At 37.0% G+C, this 24,222-nt stretch overlaps 1 protein-coding gene across 4 annotated transcripts; it reads right to left on the bottom strand.

Annotated features, from left to right (window-relative positions):
* Positions 1 to 75: 75 nt before the first annotated feature.
* On the bottom strand, positions 76 to 24,222 carry LOC114521698 (trichohyalin-like). 4 transcript variants are annotated; one of them, XM_028542208.1, is made up of 57 exons: positions 24,176 to 24,222; positions 23,858 to 24,089; positions 22,782 to 22,896; positions 22,349 to 22,522; positions 22,143 to 22,249; positions 21,897 to 22,034; positions 21,325 to 21,500; positions 20,599 to 20,647; positions 20,393 to 20,456; positions 20,096 to 20,162; positions 19,729 to 19,782; positions 19,231 to 19,586; positions 19,128 to 19,158; positions 18,671 to 18,871; positions 18,402 to 18,581; positions 17,664 to 17,692; positions 17,547 to 17,580; positions 16,964 to 17,256; positions 15,188 to 16,611; positions 14,940 to 15,025; positions 12,963 to 13,219; positions 12,215 to 12,422; positions 11,682 to 11,814; positions 11,132 to 11,311; positions 10,843 to 11,053; positions 10,576 to 10,686; positions 10,266 to 10,370; positions 9,980 to 10,114; positions 9,702 to 9,781; positions 9,480 to 9,621; positions 9,169 to 9,288; positions 8,802 to 8,848; positions 8,624 to 8,723; positions 8,494 to 8,541; positions 8,194 to 8,319; positions 8,059 to 8,121; positions 7,899 to 7,964; positions 7,570 to 7,719; positions 7,107 to 7,133; positions 6,809 to 6,928; positions 6,287 to 6,358; positions 5,867 to 5,965; positions 4,912 to 4,962; positions 4,738 to 4,811; positions 4,279 to 4,348; positions 4,022 to 4,120; positions 3,377 to 3,458; positions 3,117 to 3,145; positions 2,915 to 2,986; positions 2,552 to 2,620; positions 2,375 to 2,431; positions 2,038 to 2,127; positions 1,854 to 1,937; positions 1,524 to 1,618; positions 1,180 to 1,312; positions 787 to 856; positions 76 to 536 (listed from the first exon to the last, which is right to left on the bottom strand). In XM_028542208.1, exons 2-57 carry the CDS (start codon positions 24,079 to 24,081, stop codon positions 418 to 420), a joined length of 7,596 nt encoding a protein of 2,531 aa, XP_028398009.1. In that variant the 5' UTR covers positions 24,082 to 24,089; positions 24,176 to 24,222; the 3' UTR covers positions 76 to 417. The 4 variants fall into 4 exon arrangements, with proteins under 4 accessions (XP_028398009.1, XP_028398008.1, XP_028398011.1 ...); XM_028542207.1 differs by having other exon boundaries at positions 23,858 to 24,209; XM_028542210.1 differs by having other exon boundaries at positions 77 to 536; positions 13,140 to 13,219; positions 23,858 to 24,209.

A 24,222-nucleotide genomic window follows, 5' to 3' on the forward strand; every position in this document is an offset into this window, starting at 1 on the left:
AAAACCCATGTTTTTATAATATTTCATTTAACACAGGGTAAAGCACGACAACAGATGAAAAAAGGACAATTTTTTACTTGTAGAAAGAAAGGTGACTATGACTATGTACAAAAATATTTTCTAAAATAATTGAACCGTAGTAAACAAACTAGGATTGAATGACCTATTCTCTATAGAAAGACTATAATTTAACATATACTTCTATAAATACTGTACAATTTTAAAATATTTCAGTCATTAAATTCATTTCTTAAATTCATTTCTCTATGTTTCATATTGGTCATGAGCACTGAGGTTGCATTAAGGAACACAAAGCACTTCCTGTCATAATTTGTAAAGATTCTACTTCAGTCAAGTGAATGGTTTAGGTCAGCAATATACGATCAGTATGCCCAGCCCTGCATAGTTCCTGTGGTATCAGACAAAATAGTTTCTTTTTAATGTTTCCATATACTGACGGGAGGATGTTGATAATGGCGATGACGTCATATTTATGCCCTTATTAGTCCACATATCAGGTGAATCACTCGTGGAAACTAAGAAAAAATAATCAATGCAAGAATTACGGAATATTAGCAAGTGGATAGTTCCATCATTTCGCTATACGAATAAATCGTAAAAATTTAGCTGTATCAAGCCAGTTTTTCAGCAGTTGAAGGTTACACTAAGAGAACTAGAGAAATCATATTTTAAAATCATCTTGCAGAGGTTAGCCGCTCCAACCATGTACCTAAATCCCATTAACAACAATACTGATTGTGCTTCAATTTTTTACAAGATACTTACTTGAGTCTAAATGTCTTTGAATACTTTTACTAAGTTCCTTATCTACAGATTCCATGAACTTCTCTTTTGGCTGACAAATGAAATTAAAAGGTTAGGAAAAGCAACTCTAAAAAGCAACTTCACGTTTAAAATGAAATTGTTTTAAAGTAAATGCATTTTCCTTATTGTTACTTGATTAGGAATACAGATAAAAACCGTTTCCCTTCGTGGTGGACCCAATGAACAACACATGCAGTCCGTGGCTAGTTTGGCATTTTTCACACCTTGAAGACACCCTTTCCATGCATTAGGAGAAATTTTAACCACTAACCAGTGCAGACTATGGCACTGTAACTACTAAAATATTTTTACTTCAGTTTAAAAACTAAACTGACTAACTATCCGTGCTCATACCTGCGAATAGATACGTCCAGGACTTTTATCACTCGTGTTCTCCCTATAAGAAATATCTAAAGTACCAGGCGAATGATCAACTCTTGATAAACTAGTGTTGCCAAGAATCTTGTCTGTGCGAGACCTTTCTAAACTATATAAATAGAAAGAAACAAATAGCGTATTAAAATGTTCCTTCGCAAAAGCTTTAGATTTTACGAGTATGAGATTCGTCTGCCAGGCAATTATGAGATCTTGCGCTTTCGCTAGCAGAATACGTATGGATTCCATTCCATACGTATGAATTTCCATGAAATTGGTGACACCAATTGGTGGTGATAATAGTGGAAAAATATAATACATACTTGAAAAGTGTCTTAGACTCTGCGGACTTCTCTCTTTCTTGAAACAGTAAGTTGTTTAACTTTTCTTTTCGTTTACTCTCAATTTCATACATGTCCTATAATCATAAAATTATGTTTGGTACGGACCCTTTTATTTACCTGCCACATAAAACTTGGCAGCAGGATTGATGTTTGGGTATAGGCGGAGGTTGTTAATGTTTAAAGAAGTCGAACAATCAGGAATAAATTTGCAAGAAAATAGTGAAAAATTTGAATACAGTTTTACTAAGTTGCTGCAACATCTTTTTGCAATCAAACGTGTTTATAAAAGGATAAAGAACTTTGATAAACCTTGAATCGTTCTGCTTCAACTTCCACTGTTTCTTTTTGAGCTTGAAGTTTATGCAATTTTGACCGGTATTGTTCGTTATCCCTCTAAAACATATTCAAGAATTAATGTAGACGGTTACTACTGCATGAAGGTATATATAAAAACTACATGGAGCAGTCAGCACACGCTACTCTGGTTACTTACTCTGAGCTTTGAAATACTCTCCTCCATTTCTTTATTTTTAATATCTTCTTGTTCGTTACGAGATCGTTCCAGGACCTCTCGGGCAAGAGCCTGGTAACAAGTGTGCATTTAAGTGAAAATGTCTACATATACTGGTGAGAATACACGCAGGTCTGTCGCTAGAAGTTTATTTGGGGGGGGGGATATTCATATTTATATATTCGTCTTATGCCCGACTGATTTCTTGTTAGCTACTGTTTCTACGGTTGTGCGAACATGACCGACCACTGAATATACACAAATATAGGGTGTTTTTCAAACTTTAATTCTCGCTAAAAGCACTAGTGTATTTCATTACCTGTTCCTCCAAGTGAGCGTTGACATCTGCCAATTTGCGGTTAAGTTCAATTCGAGACTAAAGATTTGCAGCATAAAATAAACATTATGAGAAATTGATCATATACAAGGAAAAATTAGCAGATATACTAAATAACGGAGGTGTAAATCTTTATGAGCATTAGACGTTTATACAAACCTTTGCTTCAATGTCAAGTTTCATGCGATCCAGTTGAGCTTTCTCCACAAAATTTTCCTCATAATGCGCCTTAAAAATCAAATAGTTTTTCACGAAATATTTAGACCACCATCATATTACTATGAAGTTAGGACATCTGGTTATAGCATAGGCAGTCCGGTTAATGCGGCTACGTCATATAAGATAATATGGCGTAATCGCATTGACTGGGCTGCCTATGATTATAGCTGACGGATGCCAACGCTGTTGTGACCTTTTTTAACTAGCTGCCAGGACATACCTTATATAGCTACTTTTGTAGTTCAGTTTATTCTCTTTATTAGGTCAGTGTCTGAGTTGTAAAACAATGAAAGATATTCTCACCCTTAAATTATCGATATCATCCGTCGTTTGTTTATTCATTTTCTCTAACTTCTGGACTTTCCGCGTTAAATCCTGTAAAATAGGATGTAGTTTAGACAGCTGTAAACAGCTATGTAAGGCAGCTATGACAAAGGGTGGAGTTAAAAGAGGCGTTTTCAGCACAGTTTGGAAAAAAATTCAAAGGAAAAAATATAATTTTTACCTTTGTATGCGTCCTGGACAACATCAAGTCTAAAAAGAGAGAATATTCATCATGTATTTTGGAAAATATATCCAATCCCTGGCAGTAGCGTAGCCAGCCTGTCGATTTGTCCCGCTATGCTAATATTTTAATGTTCACTGACGGTGAAAACAATAGATTTCTAAAGACATGAATAATTATAATAACTCGAAATTTACATAGTGGGACAAATTCGTCAGGCTGGGTACGCCACTGATCCCTGGAGAGATAGTGAATCTTACCATTTTCATACAATTTTCCCTTTCGTTCAGCAGTGACACGAGCGTCGCTTTCTTGTCGTACTTTTTCGTTCATATCACAGAGCTGAAAACGAGGCAATAAATGAAAATGATTTATCATAACCACTGCACAACATCCGCGATTAGTTTCTACGTCCACGGTATATTAAAAACCATATATCTTGCACATAGTAATAACCCAGCCCCTTTTTTTGACCCGTTTACACCTGCAATTTTTGCTGCAATTCGTTAATAAAGCGATTTTCTTCCTTTGGTGGATGTGAGCGAGTAGATAAGTTACGGGATGTTTGAATAAAGACACTAGAACATCTATGCATCCATAACTATTCGCTTGTTTCCATTTATCAAAAGATGAAAATCGCATACTGCAGCAAAAATCGCAAACGGTGCTGATATTACTGGGGGGGAGGGGTCACAAAAGCGACAGGGATAAATCTAGTAGGAAGTGGGTGCGGAGCAACTGCCAATGGTGGGGTAGGGTACAAGCACCTGCTATGGGACAATGGAATGTATATTTGCTAAAAAAACGGGATCATATACGTGCTACTTAGACTGTCAGAGTCGCACAACTCCCAAGTACGAGATAACTATATAATTTCCGTCCACATAACTTCCGACTATATATACCTGGCTACGCAGTGATGTTATTGTGGTTTCGTATTGTTGAGTTTCCCGGTCAAACTCCGCTTGCAAAGTTGGAATGCGGTTTGAGCTGTTCAGTAGATCCTAAAGAGAAATCATACATCTTGTTGCATAATTTTCATAGGTCAAACTGTACAAAGTCTTTCAGGACAATAGGGTTGTATATATACTAAAAAAACAAGGGTTGTATTGTATATTTGCATACTACATGTAAAAGAAGAATAAATTTTAAGGATTGGTACTTTCAAACGTCGTTTGTAACTTTTAATTTGCGTCTTTAATGTCTGCACTTCTTTCTCGTGTTGATCAGCTCTGTTAAAAAGGAAAGAATAAGTAAGGTCTTTTCATATAATTTGGCGGCAACCACGTCCAGCGCGCCACGTGCACAAAAGACCCTGGGGATAGGATTGTTTTGCCGAATCCAAGTCACTTCTGATGTATGTTATTGTTATCGATAAAGAGTCAGTACTGCATTGGTTTTAGTTCATTTGCTGGCAATATACAAGTAAATAGACTTGCAACGGATTTCCTGCCTATACACATGTCAATAGACTATAACATACATCAGCAGAAGTGAATTGGAGCCAACAAGATTGGATCGTGTGAACATGCAGACCTCAAACAAGGTATATACAGCACAAGCTATAATTGAATGTGTTCTTTTTTATTTGTGATGAAATGGATATACTTATTGTTCGCACCTTTTTTCATATATATCCAGTTTTCCTTGCATCACTTTTCGACTTTCCAAAGCTTTACGTACTTTCTTTTTCTCCTGTGAAAAAAATGATACATTTTCATGGTTCACTATGGACCTGTATTAACCTACGGACAAACTAGTATTTTCTATATATCATATATATATAGAATAATACCTGATCAATGGCAGCTTTGCTTTCACCGAGATTTGTTTCCATTTCGAGAATCTAGAAATATGAATTCATCTCAGATTATAGCGGCTAGTCAGAACCGTTTTGTTGGGCTTCATTATCCAGGTGATCTCGGGCTCATATTTCAGCCAATCAGCGGTCAGAAGATTTCAGATCACCCAGACATGACAGGGCAGAATATAGCACGGCCATTTTGAAAAAAACATGGCTGTATACACTCACATATAAAGAAGTATAAAGAAGAAAAGAAAACAGAAGCTCATGATACACAATTCGAATATTAATCTCCAAGACTTTTGAAATAACAATTCGTTTTATTTAATAACAATTGTGTTTTAAAATTTGCAGCAATTACAACCTAACATTCCTCTAAAATCTTAGTGATGAATAATCATAGGCGGCCCAGAACTGATCTCACTGACCTCGCGCTACGCTCATGTTGTCTGAACAGTCTTATATTATGACAAGGTTGGCAACTCTCACGCCAAATAAGCTAAAAACGCACGACGGTTGACCCAAACACCTTCACAAAACCGCAAATATTTCATAAAAATATGGCGAATAAGAAAAAAAAAGTACAACACATTAAACTTGAATAATTTTACTACATTTATACTATATTTTTAGCATTCAAATGTATTCCTATGCATGTATAAAACGTGAATGTTTTTTGGGTTTCTGTCAAATATATTTCAAAACCTATGCTGGGGACACTTTGCCTACACCTTCGTCATATTTTTAAATTGAGAATAGAAAGCTGATTGGCTGTCGTTTAAAAAGAGCGTGTTGAAGGTGTTTGAGTCAACCGTCGTGCGTTTTTAGCTTATTTGGCGTGAGAGTTGCCAACCTTGTCATAATATAATAAGACTGTTCAGACAACATGAGCGTAGCGCGAGGTCAGTGAGATCAGTTCTGGGCCGCCTATGGAATAATACGATACCTTAGCTCCTAGTTTAGACCTGGCACGCACTTCTGACTCCCAAAGTCCTTTAGCCTCCTCAGCTTCTCGAGCTAATTGTGTTTTATCAAAAGACTCGGTCTGGGAGAAACACATTGTGCAGTATTAACACTAAGTGATGCACGGGGGGGCTTTCAAAGGAAGCCAGGGGTATAGAGATTTCCGGAGGACTCTTTCCCATTGAAAATGGCTTACGTCCTTCTTATTCATATTTTATTTCATCATCGGAAACTTGCCTCATTGTCCCACCCTCAGAGAGACCATCGAACTATGCTATTTTGGATTTAGATTTTGAGACTTTTGTGGTTACTCATATGAAGACAAATTTGACCAATCAGCAATAAATTTCGACCAGTTAAGCGAGCGAAAATTGCAAGTACATGCAGTAGAGTGAATACGTACACGTAACTGCTCTTCCAAATCAATATTTGAAGATTTAATCCGTGAGAGCAACGACTCTAATTGTGTTCGACCCTGCAAATCAGACAATAGTAAAATGCATAAAGGCCTGTTTATACTTGCAATTTTTACCGCGATTTTACGTGCGATTTTCTTTTTTTGATAGATGTGAACAAGTGAATTAGTTACGGATGTTCAAATAGAAGCTCGTATACATCAGACGATTGCTAACTTATTACTAGTTCACATCTATCAGAAGAAGAAAATAGCGCATAAAATCGCAGCAATCGAAAAATATGCAAAACATAGCCAGTGAGGTGTAGCTCTACCGACACGAAATTAAGTAAGAACAGGACGCTGGCGCGATACTAACAAATCCTTTTTAATGTAGTCACTCAAGTCAAAATAAATAACAGATGTTCCAACTTCCAAAGCAGTGTGCTAGATGTGAAATTGTTAGTGCGTATGCAGTGTTATAATTAACTAATCGCGGAAACATGCATGATGACGCCAGACGCTCGTTACCTCATTATTTTCTTTAATTTCTCTCAGCAGAAGATTCGTTTTTGCTTTCTCTTCTTGCAAAGTTGCCTCCAAATTGACTCGGTCTACTTTAAGTTTTGTAACGTCGTCTTCTAAACCAGTCTTAAAAATTGTAATCAGAGACATTGTATTTTTGAATAAGACAAAAACATTCAGACGTGACGAACCAGATTCGTTAAGATATACTGCACCTGTGACCAAACTGAGTTTATTATATAATTTAGGTTTAGCTATGATAAGAATATATATATGTTTAGTTATATTTGTTAATAGTGCTCACCCAGTTTATGTTGTTAACGTTTTCCTCCTATATTTAGCAAAATGAATCAATCAATCAATAATCATTTGATGTTTTCCAAACATGGTTAATTCATTATGTTATTATGCTGATTATATCCAAATTATTATAGTATGATTAGTCACTATATATATATTTTATCAGTATATGATGATTACTGCGATGATTATTTGAACATGAGCCTATTATATTATCTTATGTTATCATATTGTTATTATATATTACGATGATTATTTTATATTAGTATTAATCATGATATTAGTTTCGTGACGGACACTGCTAGACATAAAATTGTTACTTCAAAACGGCAAGGTTAGTTCGATGCTCGCCCCGACTCCCTTCGCTTACGAGGTCCCTTCGGTTGAAACGGCGTGGTATATAACCACATTTCATAAAAATTGTTAAAAAAACGCTGGCAGACTGATCCCTGGTTCAGTCAACTTACCCTAATCTTTACGAGATTATCCAAATCGTATGCAGTCGTAGCCAGTCGTTCACTCGTCTCTTCCGACACTTTCCGAGAGTGTTCGAGCTCGTTCTTCAGTGCCGAAGCATGACCGTTCACCAATTGATTCTCGCTTATTTTTACAGTCATCTACAAAAGATAATGCTAGTTATATAGTCTCTTTTTCGAGTATCCTGCGTGGCGATGACATTCCAAGTAACGTTAAAGCCCAATATAAATTTTATTATTATCATTACAGTAAACGATCAACTTTCAGCATTGCAGAAATGATCATAGCAAAATAGCAATCGAGACAAAGAGAATCATACCTTTTCTTCATAGGTTCTAAGTGTCTTTCGCAAGTGATCACGTTCCTTTTCTAAATCGTCACGTGCCTAGAACGGGTTTACCACATGGTCTCAGTCAGCAGTTAGTTTGAAGATATATATATATTTCGCAACTGGATGGCTGCGACAGTGTGTTAACTACCTTCAGTTGAATTTCCAATGAAGCCTCAGCAGACGAAATCTTTCGAGACGCTTCAGCAAGTTCCTGTATAAGAAAGACGATAATGATTGAAAATCGAGATGAAAACATCTCATTCTAAAAATCAGTAATACTCACTTGGTGTAACAGCCGCATGTTTTCATCTTGTTTTTGAGCCTTTATAAAATTCTGTTGCATTTCTTCTTTGTATTTTTCAACAACATCTGCCAGGCGTCGTTCCTTCTCGCTTACTTTGCCTTTGGTCTAGAAATACGAAAAAATGATATGAGTATTCATGTGTTAAAATATTGCTTCAATCTGCCAGAAAACTATCCCGGAGTTTTTATTTCTACTTCTCTATCTAGACCACGTCTATTTGAATTTACAACCCAATCCTAACCAATTTCGTCAGATCATCAATGGAACGTAAAACACTACCTTTTCGAAATCCGTCTTAATTTCGGATAAGGTTGAATTAAGTTTGCTCTAGGATAAATAAGAAATATTTCCACCGTTATTCATCTTGTTCTGAGAGCCTTAAATATCAAATATTTATCGCTTCAATTACCTGCGTTTCCTGTGACGTTTCCTCTTGTTTTCGAACTTTATCAGCAGCAAGATCTAACTGACGACGTAAACTGGTCGCTTCCTTCTCTAGATCTTTCATCCTACGAAGCAATAATTTACATATATAAAAATAATTTTAGGAAGCTGTTGTATATATCACAACTGAAGTAGTTCCGTACTTATCTGAAGCTGATTCCAACCGAGCAGAAATTCTAGCATTCTTGTCCTGGGGAGAGAAAAAAGAATAAAAATAGAATATAAGGAAGTGCCAGTGACAATAGCGAGGTTCAGATTTGACTACCACTACGACTACCACAACCTTTGAGGGAATATAAACCAATCAAATGCGATAGGTCTATCAGACTAACCAATCACAGCTTAATAGATTAGCGACAGGTAGCGGTAGTGGAAGCCAAATCTGAACCTCGCTAAAAACTGGACGAATGCGTACAAAAGTGAACGCCATTTAAATTTTATTGCGACGAATCTCAAGGATTGGTTTTTAAGAATGCAGGTCACTCCAATTGTATGAAAACAACATTATACCTTCTCAGTTCTAAGATCTGACTCGAGTTTTGTTATGGAAACTCTCTTGTTGTCAATATCGTGCATGTTCATCGTCATCTGACTGGATCTTTCAGCAAGCATAATGTTAGCTGTTTGTAACTAGAAAAAAAGAGGAATTCTTATTTTATATACTTTCAGTGCTAGTTACTATATAAATGTTTATTCTTAAGTAGTTTCTTAGTAGTTTCTGCAGGAACAAAACTCTGGAAACAAGGCGAAGATAGTTAACTGTTCATAAGCAGCAATAACATGCAATAAACATAATTTCGTAAATGGTCCTAGATAAATACCTCAGCTTCCAGTGAAGATATTTTATTCTCTGCTGTATTGAGCTTCAAAGTAGTCATCTGATTTGTTTCTCGAAGTGATGAAACTTCTTTCTCTAACGAAGTCTTGCTCTTATACAGTTCATCACGTAAGTTATGAAGTTGCCTTGGAAAAATCACCATATTTCAATATACTGTGATGTTTCTCAGAGAATGCTAAAAACAGAGAAACCGACAACGAAATACCTTTCAGCATCAGCCCTGTTCTTATTTGCTTCATTTCGCTCGTTCTCGGTGCCTTCCAACCGACCGCGCAGCACCATCGCCTAGTGAAGAAATATGTTGTGTTGTCAACTACTTTGTACAATACCAATGCATAGAAAACAATTAAGACTCATGAAATAGCGAGGCTTATATTTGACTTGCACTACTGCTACCGGGGAACAGGCACCAATCAAATGCGACAAGTCTATCATATTAACCAATCACAAACGCAATAAAAGTGAGCGAGGGGTATTACTGACCTCAGACTGTAAGCCATGTCTTGCTTCCATTTCTGATTCCAGTTTATTTTGTTGTTCAATGTTTGCAGCTTGCATATGAGACATCTGAGTATCGTAATCTGAACGAACTTTGGCAAGATTGTCTTCAAGTCGTCTCTGGAGAAATTGTAAGGAAATTACTAATAAATCAGGTGTTGTAATAAACCAGGAAACTCCCTTATTATATGAGAGAACATTTTTCTAGGTAAGAAGAAAAAATTACATTCGACTGATTCGAGTTCAAACACATGGTGGCTAGCAGACTTACGCAATTCTCGGTTTGTTCCGCCAACTGTTTCTTCAGCAGATCCACTTCACTTTTGGATACTTTTGTTAGAGTTTCTAGCTGGGAGTTTAACCTTCCAATTTCACCCTAAGGTACAATACATAGATTATCAATAGGATTGTTATGTTTCATATAATTCAAGTGCAAATGCAAAGCATTTGACAAATGTTGACAAGGTCTGGACTTTGTCAAGCAGAGGTCATGTTATTTCCATGTCAATCTTGAAAGTTTCGCTATCTACTGGATGACGTTTAAGACTAATTATTACTAAGTAAATTGAGTTATATTTCACCTTGGCATGAATCAATTGTTCCCTCAAAGACTCTGAACTCGCTGCCACATTCTTACGATCTTCATCTGCACTTTCTAGTTTCGTCAGCACTTCAGATCGATGCTGTGAAAGCTGCAATACGAAACAGCATGCAGCACTGAGGTAATCGAGTCAACCGAATTCTGATGTTTACAACAAACTCGCATGTACATATCCATCTCGTATGGACACAACTGATGGCAAAGAAGCATCGATGTGTGATGCAATAAAGCCTAGAGTTCAACGCACCTTTTGTGATTCCATAATTATCGCTTCATTTTGTTTTTTCTGTTCCCGGTATAATTCATCCTTCAATCGGGATTGTTCTTGTTCTCGTTCCAATAGTTTCTTCAAATCTTCCAGCTCCAGAGCTATGTGACGTAAAGCATTCTCGAGATTTGCACGTTCTGCCTCCAATTTCTTACCAGTCTCTTCAGCAGCTCTGCGCTGTTTAATCTCTCTGTGAAATAAAGAAAAGAATTTGGAACCGTTAGAAGAGATATCACCTTCGTTTCGTTCAAATTCTCTACGACTTTACTTGGTAAGTTTTTCTTCAGATCGCCTCAGTTGATCTTTTACAGTCCCAGTCAATGATTCAGCGATCTTCTTATCTTCCGCTGACCGTAAACATTCGTGTTTCAGGGAACGATTCTCCTCGTTGATTTCAAACAATTCACGTTCAACTGCCGATTTCTGATTGATGGCATCTTCCAGTTTACTGTATAAGAATTTAGATAATACATTGCACGCTATTACCCTATGATGGTTTCCAAGAATCGAAAGCCCTAAGTTCGAAACGTCGAGAAGTCTTTTTGTCTATTTTAGGTAGATTTAACTACATTTCGACCTTTACATTTTGATTTTAAGGGTCCGGGGAGTTGTCTACAACCTTGCACACTTGTGGTCCTAAAACGTCATCTTATTCCAACTTCTAATCATAATCCCGATGAAACCCCGATGAAATTCAGATCTTAATTCAACATCATGAATAACTTTCACCTATATATATATATATATATATATATATATATATATATATATATATATATATATATATATATATATATATATATATATATATATATTACCTTTGCAGGTCATCGGAATGGTTTCCTAATTGCCTGACTTTCGTTTCAGCCAACGTCAGTTTTTCTTGATATTTTTCTAGCTGTCGCTTGCTTTCCCGTAAAGAGCTTTTCAGCTGCACAACAGCAGGGGAATCTAGGTCAAATACACATTTATTTTATTCAAATGTAGTACAACATGAGATAAACTTTAAAAACTAAACTCAGCCAATGTCATATATGAGTGTCGGACTGGTAGATGGTCAGGAACACAATACAACCACAAAGCTTTTCTATTTCCTCATATACAAATGTCTTATAAACTAGTCGGACATTTCCAAAATGTGATCAAAGAACAAACACGACTTGAAAGAAGTTATTCAGATTACAGCTCAATTGGGTAAAATCCCACTCAAATCCCCCCCCCCTGGAACTCCCACGCCAAAGTATTCACCTTATGAGAGATGGAAGGATCACCTTATGAGAGAGTTTTAGCAGATTTAGTTTAGGTTGTCTGTGAAGGATAACATTTTTTAAAACTTATGTTTTAAACATACTTTCTGTCACTGCAGTAGAGCTTGTCATAACTGGTACTGTTTGCAGTAAGGATGGTCGCGAGATACTGAGACCTGGTGACAAACTAGAACCTAGACCCGTCTCCCCGCTTGACAAAGGAGTTTTGGCGCGAGATTGTGGTCTGCCACGTTCATCCTCGGAGGACGTTGACCAATCAGAATGGATATCTTGTGGTGAGTGTGGATTGAGCTAAGAAGCGAAAAAATATTATTGGCCCGTGTTTCAACGACAAACTCATAAAAAAGCCTATATCTGCATGAAAAGGCTATGTACGTAAACACATATATCTATAATATTCCTTAGATAAACCAGAGCATGAAAATAATCAATTCCTGCTAGGATTAAGGCCAAGGATTTCAACCACTTCGTGTTAAGATTGAGGATAGTTGAAGGCTAAGATATTATTCACTTCGCGGCCAGAAATCAGAGGATGCAGCCACCACGTACAGCGTGTTAATTGGCTATAAAATGTCATCAACTGGCTGATGGCGGACAACGATGGCGGACAACATGCGTAATGTGACGCGCACAAGGACATTCACAGTTAAAGTTTTCGACTAAAGTGTTCTTCTAGTCCTCTCATTAATATTCTATGTTTTGGATTGAAATAAGTAAAGTCCACGTCGTAGATGGTAATTATGATGCTCCAGAATAAGCCAACATGTATGGTTTGTGGTCTAAAAGGCTAAATATACTTGGACGGGCCGAGAAAACGATATGATTACAAACCTTCTCAACTTTTGCGGAAAGTGGCATCAAATCAGAACTAGGAGATGGTGATTCCCATTTGTTCGAATCATTCAATTTACTGGTTTGCAGACGAACGGCTTCTAAATCAGCTTTTGCTTCTAACTGCCGTTTTTTTATCTCTTTAGAGCGATCAGCTAAGCGATCTCTGCTTTGTACCTTTTGGATTTCAGCAGTGGCTGTGTTTGCAGCATCTTCAACAAAACCTCGATGCTTTTCTGTCAACAAACGTTCCGCTTCTGTGGAGATAAAAGCAACACATTTTAGATGTCCGAACATTGATCATCCAAGCCATGAATATAGGGCCATGGTACTTTGCACATCAATGCAGTCCATCGCAAAACAACACGGGGAAATAATAACAATATGTATGAGCGAGAGAGTCTGATACAGTCATTTAAATATCGAAGTACTGGGTCAGAAAGGAAGCCACTACTTTGTACAGCCACTACTTCTATAGTTCTGAAATGATTTCTTGCACAAGTACACATCACTTCTGTATTTTCAACCGCTAAAATCATGTATTCTTCTACGCCTCAAACCTCATTCAGACAGTAAGACATATACACACATAGCCTTCAGAAAGTACCATCGGCGAATTTGGTGTGTATATTTAATACACAGCATCACTATACATGCACTATCTCTACAGCCTTTAATATATTCTTGTTAAAAAATCTACTCCTAAATAAACTGTTATATACCATTTCTCCAACGTTCAAGAGCTTCAGATGTGCCTTAATTTCAACCGCGTCCTTTCGTAAGCAGCGTATAAAGCTGTGTCAAAACTATTGATCGTCAACTTATGTCACCTTCAGTAACTTATAAGCAGGGATCAAATACATCATTCAAAGGCGTGTATTATAAAGTTTTGAAACTTATGCTTCTATAGCATAGCATAATACACTACCAAACCACAGCACAAAAGGCCTTAACAATTCTCGCACAAAAGATGAACAATCAACTCGACTTAATGGCAGGTAATCTACATTCTACACACACACAGCCTTTAATATTTTTAAAAATTAGGTATACATATAATGTGCATTTCCTTTACCTGCTAAATGTTGTAAAAAGAACACCATTTCTGGGAGTAACGTAAGTCTTATAGCAGATCTGACCCTGCCAATATTACAAAATATCCTCTAGACGCGTTGCCATAGTTACGTTGCGAATGAATATAAGAACTAATCTAGGTCATGTTTACATTATGGTAGCTAAATAAAGTCGAAATCACAGAAAAAAATTAAACACAAAGTATATACACACGTCAGACGTTAATCCAGTAAGTAAACCTTTCACATTATAGACTAATCTTTGCTTGTGGAAGGATTTTCATGCATCACTGTTCACGACATGGAGGGTTTTTTCCACAAGACATGGTCAAAGCTAATCAAGTGCGTGACATTGTAACCCCCCGCATTAAGAATGTCTGAAATCGAGATCAGGACCTCATTTAATGGCCGTGAATTCGTGAAATCTGCTGAAATTTAAGAACTCGTGAATTTTTAGAGCGAGCGATGGATAGACTGTGCATAACCAGCTTTGACCAACAAGTTTTAGAATAAAATAACTCGTTGTTAACTCGTTGTTAATATTTCCAGTAAATTTCATCATAATGATTACGACTGTTCTCACTGCAGATTCGAATACTCCGAATCTAATTACGCTGCAATTAGAAACTTTGCTTTACTTTGGAAATCAAGCCAGGCAGGTAAATGTATATTTAGATCATTTTCCTTTGGCGAATCTCAAAAGAAAGAAAATTCAAATAGTATCAAAGCCATTCGCGTGTCATGTTTAATGTTCTCTGTGAATTCTGCAGCTATATTCAGCCCCACGGGTCACGTGCGTGCCACGTTAAGGCTGAATTTTCGTCATGGAGTTGTGAGAGGTTTACTGATGTCTAAAATGGGTGCAACAAAGTGTAATCTTACGAGAGACATACAGTATACTTACGCATTCCCACTGGGGAGCTGTCGGTAGAATGGATTATGACCTCTGTTTCGTCAGGCATTGTCGACAAACTCTGTATTTTCTCTGACCTGAGAATAATACAATAAAACTAATTGGTCGTGTATTCTAAAAAACACTGAAATAAATCTTAAGCTACTAATGGTGAAAACCTGATCCTCGATCACTCTAACATAGTTAATCACAGCATCAAACCAAAAATACTTCCAAAAATCTTTGCAATATTTTGCTACCTCAATCTACTTTCTTCTTCACTTCTCTTTATCTCCTCCAGTCTTTCAATTTCCTTTCTTTTTCGTTCTTCTTCTAGTTGCCTTCTCTCTTCTTGTTTTCTTTTCATTTCATTTTCATACTCTTCTCTTTCTCTTTGTATCGCCATCTCCCGTTCTTTCCTTTGTCTTTCTAGTTCAGCCATTTTGCGGCTTTCTTCTTCCTGTCGCTGTTGCAACTGAAGACGTATCTCGTCCAGTCGTTCCTGCTCCTTGCGTGCCATGTCCTCCTCCATTCTACGCTCTTGCTCGAGAATTTCCTCTTGACGTGCTTTATACGCTTCGAGCAGGTCATCTTCTTCTCTTTGATATCGCCTCGCATCCTCTGTAATCCTACTGTTACTCCTAGGCGACATGTTTTCACCTGCGATTCCAGTACCACTTCTAGATGAACCACTATGTTTATGTTCTGTGATCTTACTACTACTCTCTGATGTATCGTGGAATCCTTCAGCTTCCTCATTGTATCTTGAACTCTCTTGTTTCAATACATCATCTTTCACAACTGGCTTCTCTATAACATTATTGTTGTTTCTAATTCTCTCTCGATCGATGATTTCTTGTTTTGAAGATGTCACTTCTTGCTCATCAACTGTCCTTTCCGATTCAAAACTACCTTCGCTTTCACTGAGGTCGTCCTCAGGACCCTCTGATATCCCATCAGATAATCTTGTACTTCCCTTACGATCACGGCTGTTACTCTCAAAAGTGCCTCCACTACCACCAGTGTCCCTACGATTGCGACTATCATTATCTGTGAAGGACAACTCGCTTCCCTCAGTGTCCTTACGACGACGGCTATTTTTGTCCTCAAAACTCCCTTCTCCTCCCACTCCATCCTGATCATTTTCAAGATCATCGTCATGACTGCTATCCCACTGAGAACTTTCTTGATCCTCGAAATCCCCAAGTATACTTGCTCGTCTATCAGCATCTCCCGAGGTTCCTTGTTGAACTGGAATAACGTCTGTAGGTGCTGAAGATATATCTTTTCCACTATTCTTATTATCACGTCCACCCACATCTCCTGTTATCGTTGGTTGTTCATTAGAAACTAGTCTTTGATCAATACTTCCTTTCATTACATTTTCATTTTTGCCATCATTGTACCCTGTTGTAACATCTTCAGTCCCTCTTTGTTCATTGCTATAAAGCAGCGAACCCTCGTCATCGTCAACTTGTGACCCTGACTGTACCTCACTTCCCTCATCAGATACATTGAAATCACTCTCAATTCCTAATTCGTCCTCAAGCTCTTTTTTAATCGACTTGGCTAATTCTTGTTCTTTTTCCTGCTGCTCTCGTTCCCAATCCTTTTGTCTCTGCTCCTCCTTCTCCTGTTGTTCTCGTTCCCAGTTCTTCATTCTGCTTTTTTCTTTCTCCTTTTCCTTTTTGGAAAAAATAAAATAGAATCCACTCAGGGGAATTACTAATTACTAATACATCTATATATATTTCTTCGCGAGACCACAAAATAGGAATACGATTGTAAATTATTTTCTACATTAAATGCAATAGCAATTTTACCTGGAAATAAAGTATGTGTTTGCTATTCGAGAGAGCCGATTGTTTGTCAGGGCTTCAAGACCTTACTTATAATTTCAGCTAATTTTCATACGTGAACGTACACCCCTCCAGTAGACCAGGACCCCCTCAGGCTCTGGACTAGGCTGGGGGTGTGCATCTCAAGTCAACCTATCCCTGTCCTCAACCATTCTTATTACGTACTCTTCTACAAACCTCTTGTAATTTCTTTTCAATTTCCATCTTTTTGTTCTCTTCAGCTTTCAATTTTGCCATCCCTTGTTCTTTCATTTTTTCCAATTCTTTTTTTCTCGTTTCTTCCTTCGTCGATTCACTTCCGGTCAACACTCCAGTTTTATCGTCAGTCAGTCCACGATTCTTGTCAACACTTCGTTCCTTTCCGGATCCTTCGGCAAGTGTTGATTTTTCTAATGTAGTTTTGCGTTTCTCGACAGCGGCTTTTAACTCGGAATCGTGTTTTGATTTCACAGAAGGTTTTGACGTTTGTTCTAGAAAACAAAGAGAATAATAGTGTATTGTGGCGCTAGGTAATAACTCACACATAGAAAACGAGTATAAAATTGTATAAAATTATATCATGCAACTTAGAAGAAGTAAAATTGTTTAGCCCAAACTTTAAAAGAAACAAAAAAGGCGTTAAATAGTCACTTTGTGTCGCCTCGCTGTATTATATATGAAATGTTTACAAGCCTAGCGCGTGTATGAAAAACACATGTTAAAATATAAAAAGAGCAATCCTAAATTTAGTCGCGTACATAAGGCATTCTTAATATCTTACCAGTTTCTTTTTCATTTTCCGACGGTAGAGAAACCTGTAATATTAAAAATATTAAGTCAAAGAGCACTTCAGAAATATGTTTAAACAAAATAATGATTAGAATATTCGCATATATACCTCTGAGCTGTCCCAATTAGAATCTGTTTCTATAAAAAAAGTCAAGAAATTTACATATTTGTTCCATTAGATAAATATTTACCGAATGTGGATATTAACATTGTGATAGTGCTTTCTACAGATAGTTTACTTTATCTTTTTTCATCTTGATTTGCCTTGAAAAATTAATTATACACAAGTGTCCAATTTGTCCAAACAATAGAAACAAGGAAGTTTGCCAAAACAGCTAAATCCAGATAATTATTATTCGCCATAATAAACAAGATGGCGGCATATGTCGATGTTTAATGTTTAAAAACATATTTTTTTAATTCAAATATGTTAAGAAAACAATTTATGTTGAAAATGTTTGTTGTTGTCAAATCAATTTGGTAAGAACCGACTTTCTTTTGACGTTTTTATTTTCCTCATGGCGACCTATTCTTGTCAAAAAAAGGCATAATTCTCTGTAAACCGAAAAAAAAGGCAAACCGATCTCAAAGTGTCCTTTCGTAGAAACACTGCAGACAGTAACGTTTGTCAAAATCCTCATTTAATTCGTTTGTTATCGACATGTGACCATCCTTTTTTACTTTTGTTTAACTATATATTTTCATGTATCAATGCAAAATTTATAAAATAATTTTAATAAAAAATTATTACATTTTATAAATATAGCTACAGTCCATATATAAATATACGGCGGTTGGAAGATCAAACAGCAAGTTTGCAAAAACATAAATTCTTCTTTATGTTTACCTTCTGTATCCTTCCTCTGGCGTGAATCAGATTTCGAGACTTTGTTTTCCGGAGTTTTTTCGTTTTTTGATCTTTCTCTGTTTCGCTTGTTGTCTGACATTCCACTGATATCAGGATCTGAAACTGAACTAACTGGACTGTCAAGATCTAATCCTAGGTATTCTGCTGGGTTTTTGGTACCTGGAAAAAACAAGAGGGTATCCAATGGATTCATACTCAAACAAATTTCACTCTGACTGATGTCGAAATCTAAATGCGTTGAAATTTACCTTGAATTCGTTCCCCTTGTGGTTTCACTGTGGATGTTAATACTTTAGGTTCATCACGATTACTGGCATCATCAAAACTAACTTCACCCGACATCACTGAATCCTCTTCTATTTCACTGCCACTCAGACTTAACCCCAGTTCATCTGCGAGATTTCTGTTCGACTGATCACTGCGGGGAGATAGGAAACTTGGGGAATAACCTGAAAATAAAAAAATACCATTGACCTTGTAAATATAAATAGGGAATGACATAGGGGGGGACAGGGGATAATAAGGGTCTTAAGGTTTTATATGGGGTCAGAAGGTACTCAGCCTACCATTCCTACTTGCAGCTCAATGCTGAGAGCCTAATTTAAGTGGACACAAGAACACCTTATCGAATCTAACCACCGGGGGGTGGGGGTCAGGGGATTTCAGCCTTTTTTTTCAGGTAAAGAAACTTGCTTTAAAACTTACCTAATGATTGGTCAGCCTTCTTTTTAGCACCCTACAAGAAAATAGCAAATTTGTAATAGCAAAATATATTTCCTTTACTGCATTCAGAACAGATGGACCGTACCTGTTCAGAGTCGGTATTTTCTTCAGAGGGCTTAAGATATTCTAACGGCAATGATCCTCCAGAGACACGACGATCTAATCTCCCTTGCATATTTGAACCAGACCGAACAGATTCCGAAGGTGATACGACGCGGGATCTGGGCTGGGGACTAGTCACGGCAGGGGTGCTTTTCCCCGATGTTGCACTCTTCGCTGATGTTGTGGGTGAAATTGGATGCTGTTTATTGGTCGAGGATAACTCTCGAGGCGAGCTAGATTTCTCCGGAGAGGGGAGGCCCCCTGATGTAGGAGGGGATGAAGATACAGGGCGAGGAATCTTACTGGGGGGTTGATAAGTTACTTTCTCAGGGGAGCGAGCTTAAAAAAGATGGGGGAAAAATGAAAAAGATGGGGAAAAAATGAAAATATATTAGATTAATAGAATCACGGCCCATGAACCAATGTTAGAGTTTAGAATGAAATCGCAGTTGTACGAATTGCTGTCTCAAACAGTTTCTACCTGGAGTGGTGCTTGGGCTTGCCGCTGAACTACGAACAGGAATTCGGCTTTGACCTAAAACGATGTGGAAATAAAAATGGGATATTTTTACCAAGTAAACCCATATATTGATTGTATGTACTAGATGATACATTCGTTAATACAGCAAATGCACTGTAACTGATAGCTGTAGGACAGCGTGGTTGATAAAACATTCATTTTTTTTCCATGACCAAATCGAGAACGCTGCAACTCTGGTTCTCTGGTAAAAATCAAGTCCTCCTATCTTCTGCTTTTCTTCCGTCAAGAACGGAATACTTCAGAGACAACGCTTAAATGCGATAGAAATGAAATTAAAACCAGCTTGAACAAACAGTATATAACGCACCAGATTCATTTGATTCACTTCTTTCTACCTTCTTCAGGGCTGCTGCTAAACTGACTTTGGTGGATTTCTGTGCACGAATGAAAAGTACTATATGAGCCGTTTTTACTTCTAAATTTACTTCTACTTTTAAAAGATGGGTAAGAACATGATTGGAGCAAGGTTGGGGTGTGGTCAAGTTAGGGTAGTGGGTTACGCTATGGGAAAGGGGTCTACGATAGAGCGCGAGACGAGTGTCTGAAGAGCCCCTCTCCCCAATAGAAGAGAATTTTTTTCTCTCATGAAATTTATATAATTCACCTTGTTAGGTTCAGAAATATCTTCGTCAGTGTCTTCACCCCAGGAATCCTCTTCTTCTGATTGCCTGAAGATCAGACAATATTTTTGTCAATTTTAGAAAGATTGCAGTTGCAAAGGTACATTAAAAGCTTTTTTCCTACTATTTCTATGGCCGATATTGCATGATTTAAAAAAAGGAATTATCATTGCAAAAATCATCTCCAAACCTGCTCGTGCTATCTTCACTTCGAAAAGCATCGTTGCCGACTTTATCCGCTGTAAGAAGAGAGTTGAGTTATATTAAACCAAAGAATTGCCACAAGCTGTCAGACTGCTGAGCACTGATTCCTACTCTTCTTCCAACCCTGTATATAATCTAATCTACAGTACATTTGGGCTCATTCATCATTTGGGCGGATTCATCAGAGTTCGGTTTAAGATTGGATTTAACTCTCGTTTCTTGGACAGCATTATGGAGAATCATGAACTTCTAAAGCCTTAAGTTAAAGAATTAAACAGGAATAACTATTCAACAAATCGGGAACGCTTCAAAAAAACGCAACTCGTCCTGTGTGACAAGATCTGTTAATTTTCTTTACCAGATCTGGTCGGATGCATCTGCATCTGATGTTAATAATTACCACATTGAGCCCAGGAAGGAACAATCTAACTAAATTTGAGCCGTTTTGGTTAAACAGTTTGCATATCCAGTATGATCGCACTGAATTCATCCTTCCAACACTACTATGTACGCTGCGAAGAAAAGTTGCTGGAGGGAGAAATGAAAATTCCCATTTGGACACGCATGTTTCTGTCCAGCTTTGATCTCCTAATCTTTGATTTAATTTGTCATATTTTGGGGCATGTCAGGAAAGATATGAACCAAGTAAAACGAGATTCTCTGTCCGTTAATAATTTATCAATTAATCGTCTCCCAAACGAGCTAAACAAACCTGCAGGACCACCAAAGGTAAAATCCAGGTCTTCATTAACTGGGGATGCTGATTTTAAAACCTCCATGATATCTGGCTTCTTCTCAATCTTTGCTGGCTCCTTTTTCTCCAGCGCTTTTGCTTTTTCTTTTTCTTGTGTTTGACGCAATTCATGATCATCAATTATTTTAGCACAACTAAAGAATTATATTTTTAATCTTGTAAGAAAAACAGGTATGTAACAGATACTCTATTAATTAGCCAAAATATATTGGTTTTTTGAATGCACTTGACAATGTTAAAATCTTAATTAGTTTGGTAGAGCAATGTTGAAATAATTTTTTTTCACTTGAATTCAAATTAGATGGTCATTAATAGACTATATTGTATACAATGACTGCAACTTGTTTTATGAGACAGTTTCACTGGAATAAGCTTCTAAGGCACTATAGCTGGGATAGCACAGCATCTACCATTAACCGTAAAGCATAACTTGATTGCATGATTGGTTATTGTGGACTCGGTGTTGATTAATTTTCACATGTGAGTTAGCTACTGTATGTGCATGGCAAGAGACCTGTTTTTACAGATACCTATGTATTCCATTCATAACAGCATGATCACTAGCTTTCCAGCCCTGCGCATCTTTCAGGCTAACATCTGCATCATTTTGTAGTAACATCTTCACAATGTCCATATGTCCATCTGCTGCAGCTGTCATAAGTGGAGTTCTAAAAATGAATTTTTCATGTCACCCATGAAACAGCAGGTATTATGTAAATATTTAAAATTTCCTCACCAGCAAGAATATTTGACACTAACAATGCAATGATACTAACCTGCCATGAGCATCAACACAGTCAACATTTGCATGTTCATTGAGAAGATAGAGAACAAAATCTTGATTACCAAGTGATGCCGCAACATGAAGAGGTGTAAAGCCTTCCTAAATTGGCAATTTACAGACCATAATTAGGTCCGTTTTCACAACTAACACATGAAACTAGGTCATGGCAATTGATTTAAGAACAATGGCATGTTGTACCTTGTCACTGATATTGATGTTCATTCCTTTTCGCAGAAGCAAGGTAGCAGTATCAATGAGATTGTTTGCTGCAGCAAGATGCAATGTAGAACTGGCATTGATATCTGTGACCTTGACATCAGCATTGTTATCTAGTAGTAGCTCAATACAACCATTATGGGAACATTCAATAGCCTGTATGTAGATCGAACAGAACAATAATAGAAATGATAACCAAGTGCAAAGATGCAGGACCAGTAGACAAAACCTTTTTTGGTTAATTTGCAATAAAACTATGATCAGCTATAGTACTGTAAGTACTGTACCATGATTTGTGAAAAAAGCTGGTGAACTAGGAAACTTCCACCTGTTACATATATGTGGTTACATTGCATGGCCAAAGTATACAACTCCCTATATAAAGATGTTGAGATTTTGCTATCAAGGCTCTCACCTTCATCAAAGCAGTTCTTCCATCATTGTCACAAAGATTTGTCTTTGCTTTGTTTGCCAAAAGAAATCTTGTGATCTCATCATTTCCTGTCGCTGCAGCCAAATGTAAGGGTGTTCTGCAAATTTGGTTACATAATCTGGTTATTTTATTATACCCCTCTGATAATCATGTTATTTAGCACAGAAGCCTAGAAATTTACAATGAATCTTGAGTCATTTGCCTATCACCTTAATACCCAGGTAAATTGTTCTGCATTTGTTTAAGTATAAACACAAGAGAAATTCTCCAAGCATATTGCAATGCTTTGGCTCTATAGTGCTTGAGTGCCTTTTTCCAGCAATTGGAAACAGAAAACAGTTCAAAAAGATTGGCATTTCTTATTACTTTCAGGCAAGTTACCAGCTTCCCCCCCTGAAAAAATCAGCTGGTATATACCCAATGCAACCATATAAAAGGATCAACATAATGCACCTAAAATAATTAGAGAATTCATGTAATACTATAGTTGCTCTTCTTTCCTTATGTGTGATAATTTAACTTGTCAGAGCATGGCTGCCTAATAATAAATAGGACAATTCAGGTAATAACTTGTCACTTCACTAATGTCTGACCTAGTTCACACCAGTCGTCCAGATAGCTTAGCAAAGTATATAGGAAAGGTTATAAATTAAACTAGTTTGATTATATAAAAATTAAGGCTGAAGGGAAGTTTGTAAGAAGGTTGCTGATCAAACAGTTAACATTATGATATCTTAATTTTCTATTCATATTGACACCTGCAAATCATATTAATTAACCGATTATTGCTCAAAGATATAAGCAAATGACTTTTAGAGTTAGCTAGCAAAACGGCTAAATAATATTATACTTACAACACGCTAATTGTAAAAAGACGAAAGCATATTATACAGCGAACCGTAGCTTTTCCCAATTGCAAGTGATAACTGATTCTTGCTATTAGAAGGAAATATATTTTTCAACCGACGCGCGACGCGGTAACCTAAGCTACAAAGTGCTCACATGGAATAATTATTTACTACATAAGAAAATATAAAATTATTTAGCTTCTTGCAAACCTGTTTTCTTTGTCAAATTGATTAATGTCGGCCTTCTTGCAAAGTTGTTTTACTTTAGTTGTATCCCTACCCCACACGGCTTTATGAAGTTTTGGTAGATCTTTCTCCTTCGCGATAACATAGCCAAATGCGAGTTCATTATCTGCATTTGACCGCACATCCTCTTTCGATGCGGAGCCCTTTTTTCCCCCGTGTTTCTTCAGAAATTTTTTAAGCCCGGCCATTTATCATCCTTGGTAAAGGTCAAGCAAAGTTAGAAGGTTTATTTGCGAAAATAATCAAAGAATGGCATGACTATGTCTTTCAAAATTCAAATACCGGCAATAACTGTATAACTGCTCCGTTTCTTATCAAATTCAACATCA

This window comes from Dendronephthya gigantea, unplaced genomic scaffold (genome assembly GCF_004324835.1).
Source record: "Dendronephthya gigantea isolate DGI-Jeju-01 unplaced genomic scaffold, DenGig_1.0 000021F, whole genome shotgun sequence".
Taxonomy (NCBI): domain Eukaryota; kingdom Metazoa; phylum Cnidaria; class Anthozoa; order Malacalcyonacea; family Nephtheidae; genus Dendronephthya; species Dendronephthya gigantea.